At 44.2% G+C, this 12,873-nt stretch overlaps 1 protein-coding gene across 1 annotated transcript; it reads right to left on the bottom strand.

Moving 5' to 3' along the window:
• Positions 1-5,925: 5,925 nt before the first annotated feature.
• LOC311615540 (protein FAM156A/FAM156B-like) lies at positions 5,926-6,525 on the bottom strand (the record flags this gene model as incomplete). The annotated part of the gene is made up of 1 exon (XM_084870889.1): positions 5,926-6,525. The coding sequence occupies one exon, from the start codon at positions 6,523-6,525 to the stop codon at positions 5,926-5,928; it is 600 nt and encodes a 199-aa protein (XP_084727015.1).
• Positions 6,526-12,873: the final 6,348 nt, after the last annotated feature.

Raw genomic sequence — 12,873 nt, 5'->3', positions numbered from 1 at the left:
AGAAAGAGAGAGAGATGAAAGATTTTGTTGTTACTACATGCCAATGATATAAATATGTATGTAAGTAATACATATACATACATATATATAATAAATAAGAATAAAGACATTTATAAACATGATATATTTATTTTTGTTGTTGTTAATCCTCATCCGAGGAAATGTTTCCAATTTTTTTTTTTTTTTTAGAGAGAATGGGAGAGAGGGAGGGAGGAGGCAGAACAGACAGGAAGCATATATGTGAGAGAATCATATGGATAGTTTGCCTCGCACATGTGTCCTGACTATGGAAAATGCAACCCAGGTATGTGCCCTTGGCCTGGAGTTGAACCTCTGATACGGCTGCGTGAGCCAATGCTTTATACAATGAGCAACACCGGCCAGCGCATGATATATTTATTAATGGTGTTTTTCTTCTCTCAGCTTGCCTCTTCCAAGCTTTCCAAGCTGTCCACAAGAGCTTCGGAAGCTCTTTCAAACACTGCTGAAATCCATGTGGGCAGTCTGTTAGAAAGCAGGAGAAGTCAGTCATAGGGGATATTTCCACTGGCAAATGCAGAATGGAAGCCTCCTAAAACAATGCCTCCTTCCTCTATTCACAGGGAACTCATACAACTTAACAAAAGGAAGATAAACAATCCAATAAAAAAATGGGCAACGGACCTAAATAGACACTTTCCGAAAGAAGACAGAAGGCCAAGAAACATATAAAAACCTGCTCAAAGTCACTAATTATCCAAGAGATGCAAATCAAAACGACAATGCGGTACCATCTCACATCTGTCAGAATGGCTATCATCAACAAATCAATAGGAGACAAGTGCTGGTGAGGATGCGCATAAAAAGGAACCCTCCTGCACTGCTGGTGAGAAGGCAGACTGGGGCAGCCACTGTGGAGAACAGTATGGAGTTTCCTCAAAAAACAAAAAATGGAATTCCCATTTGATCCAGTGATCCCACTTCTAGGAATATATCCCAAGAAATCAGAAACATCAATCAGAAAGGATATATGTACCCCTATGTTCATAACAGCACAATTCACCACAGCTAAGATTTGGAAACAGCCTAAGTGCCCATCGGCAGATGAGTGGATTAAAAAACAGAGGTACATCTACACAGTGGAATAGTATGCTGCGCTAAAAAAGAAGGAATTCCTACCATTTGCAACAACATAAATGGAACTGGAAAGCACTATGCTCAGTGAAATAAATCAGTCAGAGAAAAATAAATATCACATGTTCTCATTCATCTATAGCAGTGTTTCCCAAACTTCTCTCATGATGAGAATCACCTGGTGGAGTTGTTAAAACACAGATTCCTGAATCCCAACTAAGAAGTGCTAAACTAGAATTTTTGGGAACATATAGGTAAAATTGTATACTTAACTAGTGCTCTAAGACAGATTTTATATACAGAGCACTAAGTTAGGTATGCAATTTTACCTATATGTTCTCAAAAATTCTAGTTTAGCACTTCTTAGTTGGGATTCAGGAATCTGTGTTTTAACAACTCCACCAGGTGATTCTCATCATGAGAGAAGTTTGGGAAACACTGATCTATAGGAAATAATGAACAGCATAAACTGATGAACAAAGAGACAGGGAAGCATAGATCAGACTGTCAAACCTCAGAGGGAAGGTAGGGGAGGGTGTGGGTAAAGGGGAGAGATCAACCAAAGACTTGTATGCTTGCATATAAGCCTAACCACTGGACACAGACAACACGGGGGTGAGGACATGAGTGGGGGTGGGTAGGAAGGTAATGGGGAAACGAGGACAAATATGTAATTCCTTAATCAATAAAGAAATTAAAATTTAAAAAAGTATAGCAATACCACTTCCATGGCTAAATCATTTCTTTTTTAACTTTGAAAGTACTTTAAAACTAAGTGTGCAGTCTATCCGGTGATACCAAATACAGGGGCTTGCCAAGCCACCTAGGTTATGGCCATGCTGCCTGCCATCACCTCAAGCAGGTGAGAAAAGACCACGTTTGCTGTCACAATGGCTTCCCCTTGACGAAGACATTCAGGACAATACTGCTTAAACCACACTGAGTGAGCACCGCTTTGCTCGCTCTGGGGATCATCCCATTTCCCTCCAGTCAGTCCAGCTGGAGCGCACAGGAGGGCTCCGGGCCGCCATGCCGCCTGTGCTGCTTGGCATTGTCAGGAGGCACAGGGACCAGGTGCCATCCAGGGGCTGTGCCCCTGTCTCCCTGGGGACTCTGCTGGGGGCGCTGCACACCTCGGAGGGGGCGCAGCTCCAGGCCTCAGCGGGGCGGTCCCTCAGCATGGCCGTGTCTAGGCCCTTCCTTCGCCGCCCACCCCTCCCCCCTTCCCTGCGCCCCAAGGAGGACCGTGGATTGTGTTCTGAGGGCCGTTCCAGGTCCCTCCATGGCCCAGACACCCCAAATACTGTCCCCCAAACCCTTTACCTGCCCCCTGCCCTGGTGGGCCCAGCCCCTCCTAGTCCGGGTCACGCCAGGACTTCCAGGGCCATGGCGGCCATGATGCCTGAGAGGACAGAGGCGGTGCCCTCGAGGCCCTTCCTCCTAGGAGGCCACAGACCCTGCAGCTCCGCCTCCACCCAAACCCACGGGCCTTCTCCTCACACTCTCCCATAGTTAAAGACCGGGACCTACCAGTTGAGTCTCAAATAGCGGAAAGGAACAGAGATGGAAGGAACACAGCCGCTTCTCGCCCAGTCTCCTCCCCACAAGTAGGACAGCAAGGCGCATGCGCAGCAAAGGATAAATGCTGATATATGCAAGGCACATGGGCTGAGGTGCGCATGCGCGGCAATTGGAATTCTCACAGTGCGAATTCTTGTCATTTTCCCATCACTGCTGCCAAGACCAGCTTGCCTTAGAATGAGAAAAGTTGATTAATGAATTTTTTTTTTTTTTTTTTTTTTTTTTAACTTTCACCCTAGTTTTCTTATAATTTCAGAAAGTTTTTGGACAGACAGCACAGGTAGAGAATGTGTCTGAAAATGATGGATGTGACAGAAATTGATAGTGTTTTAAAACCTATTTTTACCCATGCTTTGATTAATCCCTTCCTTCTCTGCTTCTTGGTTTTACATTACGCATACCTGGACCTCATTTACTTCCATAGATTATCCATACCCGTTTTCTTCATTTTTGGCTTTTCTTGCTGCACAATTAAATCTCTGGATTGGTAACTGACCCCTCTTAATATAGCTGTTGTCATTGAGTCAATGCATTGCTCAGAAATACCCTCAAATAATGGTTGTAGCATTTAGACTCAGCCCAGTATCTTGTGGTGTGCAACAATGGTGATTATGCTCCTACAGGTATTATACTTCCCTAGTATTAACTGAACAATCTGATAAGCAAAGCTGTCCTTAATGTCTAACTGTCAGGAAATGCTCTACCCCGACAGAGGCTTAGTAGGGTCTCTAATGTGGCAGGAAAGAAAAGCTATTTATTCACATTTTGAACTATGGTGTAAACTTAAGCATTGTTTCCCAAATTTCTCTCATGAGAATCACCTGGTGGAGTTATTAAACTACAGATTCCTGAATCCCAACTAAGAAGTGCTAAACTAGAATTTTTGGGAACATATAGGTAAAATTGTATACTTAACTAGTGTTCCCAAAAATTCTAGTTTAGCACTTCTTAGTTGGGATTCAGGAATCTGTAGTTTAACAACTCCACCAGGTGATTCTCATCATGAGAGAAGTTTGGGAAACACTGGTGTAAAGGAGCTCTTTCAATGTGGGGGCAGGCTATAATTAGCATTAGGTAAGAACAGTGACATCTTGATTTAAGTTTGGGTGACACAGCAAGGCAAACATTTTATAACAAATGGTACAAAAAATCATAGTGTTAAAAATGTCATTTGGCACTTTTTATGCATGAGTTTATAGGTCTTTCAGGTAGTTCTGAAGTTAATAAAGCTATCTGCAACTTTTATCTTCTTAGGCAAGAAATTCCTGCATTAATAAAATTAAGCTAATGAAGCTAGTGGGATATAACTCTTGTTAATGTGAACAATATTCTGTGTTCAGGTTTCCATTCTATTTCTTTTACATAGCTTCTCAGTTTGGTGTGGTTAGCAGTATATGTAAGGCAAGGAGAAGAAGTGGGCCCTAATCAGAAGGCAGTACTTTGTAAATAAATTTAGGATATATTATTACACTAATTCCTATGAATTTCATCCACTGGGTTTCTCTTTTAAAAATTTTTTTTTATTGTATCTATTGTGGTGATATTGGTTAATAAAATTATGCAGGTTTTAAGTTTACAATTCTATAATAAATCAGAATTTTAAACAGTAGTTTTACAAAATAGGGGTTAGCCTTCTCATTCTCTGATCTATTAGTCTCTTGCTATTTTATTTGTTAATTTATTTTGTTCATAAGATTCCACATATAAGGGAATCACATGGTATTTGTCTTTCTCTGACTGGGTTATTTTACTTAACATAATACTCTCCTGGTCCATCCCTGCTGTTGCAAAAGGTAAAATTTCCTTCTTTTTACAGCTGAATAGTATTCCATTGTGTAAATTTACCACAGCTTTTTTTTTTTTTTTTTATCCGCTCACTTACTAATGGAATCTCAGGTTGCTTCCAAATCTTGGCTATCCTGCCAAAACCGGTTTGGCTCAGTGACTAGAGTGTCGGCCTGCAGACTGAAGGGTCCCAGGTTCGATTCCCATCAAGGGCATATACTTTGGTTGTGGGCACGTCCCCAGTAGGGGGTGTGCAAGAGGCAGCTGATCGATGTTTCTCTCTCATCAGTGTTTCTAACTCTCTATTCCTCTCTCTTCCTCTCTGTGAAAAATCAATAAAATATATATTTTTTAAAAACTTGGCTAGCCTATCTAATAAAGAGGGAATATGTAAACTGACCATCACACCATCACAAAGATGGTGGCACCCACAGCAGAGATGGGGTTTCAGTAACATAAGATGGCTGTGCCCACAGTGGAGGCAGGGATTTCCATAACATGAGATGGCTGCACTCACAGCAGAGGCCCAGTTTCTGTAAGGAAGGAGCCTTAACAAGCAATCAGCAGAGACCTGAGGCTGTGTGGCACTTGCCCAGGAGAAGGGACCTGAGACTGCACCCCCCGCCTGGTGGGGCCGGACAGGGGACAGCAGGCCACGCCCCCTGCCCTGGTGTCAGGCCAGGAGACCTCAGGCCGTGCTCCCAGCCTGGTGGGGCTTGACAGGGAACCTCAAGTCATGCCCCCTGCCCTGGCCAGGCTGGAGGACCTCAGCTGTGTCCCCTGCCCCAGCGCCAGTCCAGGGGATCTCAGGCTCTCCCCCGTGCCCTGATAACATATCTTCTTATACTTACCTCATAATAAGCATGTTTTTTAGAAGTTTGATGTGAACCCACAGCTTCCATCCACACATTCCTTTGTAACACATTCTTTTGATTCACAAACTCTTAAAAGGGAAACTCATTAACTTTAGAATTCTAAAATACACATGCATTTTATCAGACATAGTGTGTTTTGTTGTAATCAGTAATAAAACAGAACAAAAGCACTTTGCAACCAGCAAACTTTCATACTACATGGGCTCTTATTACCTCATTGACAACAGAAAAGGGGGGAAGTGATCCAAGAAGGGGAAAAACAGTTTACATTGTGAAAATTAAATAATAGGAAGAACCATTGTCTATTCATCTTTCTAGCTACAGGGCAGATACTCTCAGAAAGAAACAGAATGGCCCTAAAATCACTGGAAGAATGCTGTTGCTTGCTAATAGAATTGTGTGTGTGTGTGTGTGTGTGTGTAGAAACTGGGTCTTGCTGCTCCTGTTGACCAATTCTATTTGCTTGGTCCCCCAATATTCTACCCAAGGAATTGGATAAAAATCAATAATCACACATCTCTGAATCATTCTGATCTCATCACAGGGGGATGAGAATTTTGGTTTATTTCAATTATTTTCGGTTCCTTGGAGGAATTCCTTTGGTTTTCTTCTCCCCTTCTTGGTGGCTCTTCTCTTTTTCCAAGTCTGGTGACTGTTCATTTGGTGGAGTGCAGGCCTGATTGGTATCAGTCTTGAGATTCAAGTTCGTAAATCCCTCTACTAATGCTTTCCAAGAAGGTGGATCTTGTCCTTCAGTGTTACCAGAAAGAGACTCCTTTTGGGTCTGGCAGTAATGACATTGACATTTTTTCTGATATCTACCAAAGGAAGATATTTTTCCTTTCCTTTGAACCTGATAAGGTGTTGTGTAAGGAAGAGTTTTCTGTCTCATATTCTCCGTGTAGGCTTTTTTCCAGTTAGAAAATGCTGACCTTTCCCCCTGTCCCTCTTGTTCAGTCATCTCATCTCCATATTGCTGTTGGAACAGTCCATCTGGATTAGAGATATGATAGTTGCTCTCAGGACCAGTGTTGAAGTTAATGTGATCCAGGGTTTTTGCTTCATAGTATGATGGCTGAGAGGTTGATGCAACTTCTTGGGATATTTCTTCCAGTGAACTCAGTGATGAATCTGAATCAAAGGTTCTGGTAATTCTCTGTGATGGATCCATGGAAGTGTAGTCTCCGTTTGAAGCTTCTCTTGGTTGTACAGGAAATTGAAGCTACTCTCAGAGCTGTATAAGAAATTGAAGCTTGGTTCCCAAATTACTTGAATTTATGGTGGAAGGAAAAGAAAGAACAAGGAGAGTCACAAAACAGTATTTTTTTTAAAGCAAAAAAAAAATCTTTATGTCACCAATGGAAATGATAGCAATGGTCAGAGGAAGCAGGACCTTGTAAGTTCATGTATGGGACCTTTAAGTGATTTCTCTTCCCAGATTTGGAACTCTAGGCTAGGGGTATGGTGTGGGGCTTGGACCTCCTGCTTCTCTTGGTGATATCCTTCCCTATTAAAAAGATGCTCCATGTGCCTGTCAGACCAGCCCATTCAACACCTCCACTCCCTCCTACCAGTTTCAATGTGCTTTTCTCTTTACTTCTCTAGTTATAGGACTTTCATTTAGCCAGATTCCAAGTGGTTCTCAATGATGGTTGTTTTGTATTTTAGTTGCAATTTTGATGTGATTGTTAGAGGTGATGAGTACTAGCATTTACCTGTGCTGCCAATTTTGTCATAAGCCAACATTTTGTTTTATGAGATCATTTTTCATCAAAAGGTAAACCAATTTAGTCATGTTGGCTGCTATCCTAAGATTGTATCTTGGGAGAAACCAAGATGGTGGCACAGATAAACACCTGAAATTGCTGCCTCATACAACCACTTCAAAACTACAACTAAAGGACAAAACATACATCATCTAGAATCACAGGAAGGCTGGCTGAGTGGGAATTCTACAACTAGAAGGAAAGAGAAAAGCACACCAAGACTCAGAGGAGGTGTGGAAGTAAAGTGCCAAGTATGGGCGCGAGTGTGGAAAGGGCTGGCAACTGAGGGAGACAAAAGCTCCCGACTGCTCTGAACTCCAGTTCTGGGTGAGACTCTGGGGACCCTACTCATACGGGGAGAAACTGGACTGTCTGGCTTTCGGCGGAACTCAAGGGCAGCTTTCTCTTAGAGGTGTTTGCAGCGATTACCACAGGACACTGAGAACAAGGCCTCTTTGGGAAAGACTGAGGATCAGCCATAGCTGTTTGCTCCACCCTGTTGATTCTGAGACCCCAACCCACCCAAGCTGTGGGCAGAGGCTTTTGCATATGAATGGCCTGACGCTATGCAATCTAAAATTACCTAACAAACTGCAGCTGGATCAGAGAGCACCAGAACTTCCAAAAGAAGGCTCAAGGCCCCACAGCAGCTTGCACTGCTTCACAGCTGGGCCTCATCTGGGCACCTCCAAACCCAAAACAAAGAAGAGGAATCTGCAGACCTCTCTGTAGCTCCTGCTGGGTGGCCTCAGGCAGAGGCTAAATTAGCACCTCCTTGGAGATCCAAGAGTCAGTGTACCCATAGTGGGACCATCCAGATTACAACCCTTCACATCCATAAGGGACACACTCAAGGGGTGTCTCCAGCACAGAATTTCTCCCATCGTAGACACAGCTGTTCTTCACAGACAATTGGCCTGGAGATTAATTCCCCCAGTGATACCAACAACAATCAAGGCTTAACTACAACAAGACTGTGCATTCAGCGCACAAAGGGGTGCACCAAGAGTGTCCACCTCAGGTAACTGGGGAGGCTGAACCACTGGGCCCTATAGGACACCTAGCACACAAAGCCACTCTATCAACACAGGGAAGAAGCCAAAATGTGGAGACAAAGAAACAGTTCACAAATGACAGAATGGAGGAAAGCAAATGGCTGGATTTAGAGTTCAAAACCACAGTTATAAGGTTTTTCAAGAATCTTCTAGAAACTGCTAATGAATTTAGTGAAACCCTCAAGGATATGAAAAAGGACTAACTAGAAATTAAACATACACTGACTGAAATAAAGAATAGTATACAGATATCCAACAGCAGACTAGAGGACCGCAAGAATCAAGTTAAAGATTTGAAATACAAAGAAGCAGAAAACACCCAACTGGAAAATCAAAATAAAAAAGAATCCAAAAAACATGAAGATAGTGTAAGGAGCCTCTGGGACAACCTCAAGCATACTAACATCCAAATTATGGGGGTGCCAGAAGAAGAGAGAGAGAAAAATATTGAAAACCTATTTGAAGAAATAATGACAGGAAACTTCCCCTACCTGGTGAAAGAGATAGACTTACAAGTCCAGAGAACCCTAAATAAAAGGAATCCAAAGAGGACCATACCAAGACACTTTATAATTAAAATGCCAAGGGAAAAAGACAAAGAGAAAATCTTAAAATGAGCAAGAGAAAAACAGTTACCTACAAGGAGTACACATACGATTGTCAGCTGATTTCTCAACAGAAAATATGCAGGCCAGACAGGAGTGGCAAGAAATATTTAAAGTGATGAATAGCAAGACCCTACAGCCAAGATTACTCTACCCAGCAAAGCTATCATTCAGAATTGAAGGTCAGATAAAGAGCTTCACAGATAAGAAAAAGCTAAAGGAGTTCACCACTGCCAAGCCAGTATTATATGAAATGCTAAAAGTTATTCCTTAAGGAGAAGATGAAGAAGAAAAAGGTAAAGATAAAAATTATGAACAAATACATATCAACAAGTGAATCTAAAAATCAAGTGAATAAAAAAATCTGATGAACAGAATAAACTGGTGAATATAATAGAATCAGGGGCAAAGAAAGGGAGTGGACTGACAATACTCAGAGGTAAAGGTGTGTGGGGGGTGTGGGAAGAGACTGGGCAAAAATCATACACCTATGGATGAAGACAGTGGGGGGGGGGGGAGAAGGTGGGGTGGGGACCAGGTGGAGGGGAGCTAAAAAGAGGAACAACTGTAATAATCTGAACACTAAAGATTTTAAAAATGTTTATCTTAATTAATTTATCCTAACTCTGTCTAGTGGTTAATTCCTGGCCCTACTTTATCACTAGGGAGACAAAGATCAGTCCTCTGCTGACTTCTGGGGACCTTCCCAAGGACTTTGACATACCTCATTTATCCCTATTGGTATTCTTAATAGGGTCCTTGAATCCACCAAAACTGTGCCAGTTCTTACAATGTCCACTTAAAGCCTTGGACCCCACTGACGGTACAGTTGGCTACAGAATAAACTATGAGGTCTGGCTCCACACCTTCACAATATATCACATTATCTTCCCTCACGCAACTCACCTGGCAATAATAAAGTGTGTGCCTTTGTTGTGTAAACAAAAAGAAAACAACAGAAGTAAGATATTCTGATTTGCCACCTAGCACACTTGGAGGACACTCGTTTCCTGGGTCTAAAGGGGCTGTAAAGGACAGCACTGGACTGTAGCATTACTAGTTCAATTTTGTGGTGTATATACTACTGCCTTTGTTAATGTCAAGCTGCTGACAACTAACAACTGGTTTGCAAAATCCCTAGATGTTTATAAATCAGCTATCATGAATCAGCTTGATCTGACGCCAGTACCTCACTTTGTGCTTTGAAACAAAAGATTTTCAGGGGTACCATTACCTAATGAGTGACTTTCACAGGCCCAGTGTTAGTGAATCAACTGAAACTCACCCAGAACTGACACTGATTGGTCAGTTTCTATGCCAGTCATTGTCTCTGGGTCCATCAACAGGGTCTGATCAGAAAGGTGGGGATGATCAGCAGCCCTGGTGGAGGCCTGGAGAGAAAGAGGCGCAGTTGCTGGCCAGATTGGGAGAGAAAGAGAGAGGCAAGTGCTGATTAACAGCTACCACAGAGGCAATGATCAGTCCCTGCTTCTCTCTTCAGGCGTCCTTTTGGTCTTGATTCACAGCCCCCTCAGTAGTCAGTGCTGGGGCACTGCCCCTGCAGTGGAAGCAGTCAAGGCTAGGTTGCCATGGCAACCCAGTGCTGACTGCAAGACTGACTTCCTGTTGGTTGAGCCTTGGTTGTTACTGGTCATTACAACCCAGGATTTTTATATGTTAAGATTTGTATTGATTTCAGAGAAGAAAGGAGGAGAAAGAGATAGAAACATCAATGATGCGAGAGAATCATTGATTGACTGCCTCCTGCATACCCCCTACTGGGGATCAAGCTTGAAACCAGAGCATGTGTCCTTGACTGGAATCAAACTTGGGACCCTTCAGTCCACAGGCTGACACTCTATCCACTGAGCCAAACCAGCTAGGGCTAAAGAGAAAAATCTTAAAGCAACCAGATAAACAAAGCATATTTTTAAAGTTTATTTTTAATTATAGCTAATACTAGTGGCCGGGTGCATGGAATTTGTGTATGGGGGGGGGGGGACGAGGTGGGGGGACAGCGTGTTGTCCCTCAGCCCAGCCTGCACCCTGTCCAATCTGGGACTCCTCTGAGATGTAGTCAGACATCGCTCTCGCAATTTGGGTCCACTGGCTCCTAACCACTCACCTGCCTGCTTGCCTGATTGCCCCTAACCATTCTGTCTGCTGGCATGCTCACCCTCAACTGCATCCCCCCTGCTGGCCTGCTTGTCCCCAACTGCCCTCCCTGCCAGCCTGCTCTCCCCCAGCTGCCCCCCCTGCCAGCCTGATCTTGTCCCCAATTTCTCCCACTGCCGGCCTGGTGGTCCCCAACTACCCTCCATTGGCTTGCTCACCCACAACTGTGCCCCCCGCTGACCTGATTGCCCCCAACTGCCCTCCCCTCTTGGCCTGATCACCCCTAACCACCTCTGCCTTGGCCCTGCCACCATGGCTTTGTCTGGAAGGACTTCTGGAAGGTCTCCCAGTCTAATTAGTATATTACTCTTTTATTAGTATAGATACTAAAGCCAGTGACCATAATGCCCTAATGACTGGAATGACCAGTTGCTATGATGCCCACTGTGGTCAGCAAACCCAGCCGATCAGGGTGGAACTGGCTGGCCAACATCCTGCAGCCCTTCCCCCTGACTGGCCCCACCCCTTATTGCCTCCCACCCCAATAGGGGGCGGAGCCAGCCAGCCAACCTTGTGCAGCCTCTCCCTCTGACTAGCCCACCCATAATGGGCCCCCACCACCCTTATCTACCCACAGCCCCTCCACCTGGCTGGTCCCACCCATGATTGTCCCCCCCTACCCCAATAGAGGGTGGGGTTTGCAAACCACCGTGGCCCCTTCCCTGACAGGCCACACCCCCAAGGGGCCCCCACCACCTCAATTGGCCCGTGGCCCCTCTCCCCAGCCAGCTCCACCCCAGATTTGCCCCCACAACACACCAATTGGGGGTGGAGCTGGCCAGCCAACCTCCCACAGCTCCTCCCCCAGCAGGGGAGGGCAGTTAGGGGTGATCAGGCTAGCAGGGGAGAGCCATCAGGGGTGAGATCAGGCTGGCAGGGGAGGGCTGTTGGGGGCAAGATCAGGCCTGCATGAGAGGGCACTTGGGGGCAAGATCAGCCAGCAGGGGAAGGCAGTTGGGGGCAAGACCAGGCCATCAGGGGAGGGCAGTTAGGGGCAATCAGGCAGGGAGGCAGAGAGGTTAAGGGTGATCAGGCAGGCAGGCAGGTGAGTGTTTAGGAACCAATGGTCCCATATTGCAAGAGGGATGTCTGACTGCCATTTTAGGCCTGATCCCTGTGGGGGATCCCCCAAAGGGGTTCCCTAATTGGAGACGGTGCAGGCTGAGCTTCCGGAACCCCCCTCCCATGCATGAATTTAATGCATAGGGCCACTAGTTTAAAATAAAATGTATTAAAAAAAATGCAAATATTGGGAGAAGAAAATGGAATATTACTGTAATGTTATCACAGCATAAATAAGTTAAAAATAGTTCTATCTTATCACAGTATACTGATAAATTAATATGTGATAAGCAATAAAGGTATCTGTGGTAAGTTCAAGATCAAACACTAAAATAAGAATACAAAAGTGATTGCTCATAAGCCTACAAAGAAGATGAAATGAAATTATACCCACATACACATAAGGCAGGAAAAAGCAAAAAAAGGAAAAAAGGGAAGATGGAACAGAAAGAAATCAGCCTCCCAGGAATAGTCCATCCTTTCTACCTCTGCCACCTTCAGTCACAGGCTGAGAGGAGACTGTGGAAAGTGTGGTCTAGTAAAAAATGAGAAGATGGATTTCAAATGCAGCGGCTGGTGCCCTCATACTGACATTCCCTGCTGGCAGATTCCTGCAATGCATTCCAAATGGCTGTCACACTGTTGCCTCTGTCTAGAAAACTCTTGCTTCCATACTGCTTACTTTTCCTGTGCCTCCAATTATGAGATTTGTGGCACTTCCTCAGGCAAGTTCATCTGCCAAAGCTGATAAAAAAAAAATGGCCCCTTCATTCCCTTTAGTGCTTCCAAGTTTGCTGTAATTTTACAATTGCCTGTCTTTCTGAAACCCACTAGAGTGTGATTTGAGTTGTAACAC

The sequence above is a fragment of the Pipistrellus hanaki genome (assembly GCF_964339955.1).
Source record: "Pipistrellus hanaki genome assembly, chromosome: X".
Lineage (NCBI taxonomy): Eukaryota > Metazoa > Chordata > Mammalia > Chiroptera > Vespertilionidae > Pipistrellus > Pipistrellus hanaki.
Note: the sequence above shows the minus strand (reverse complement) of the source record. Positions and strands in the feature narration are given on the sequence as shown.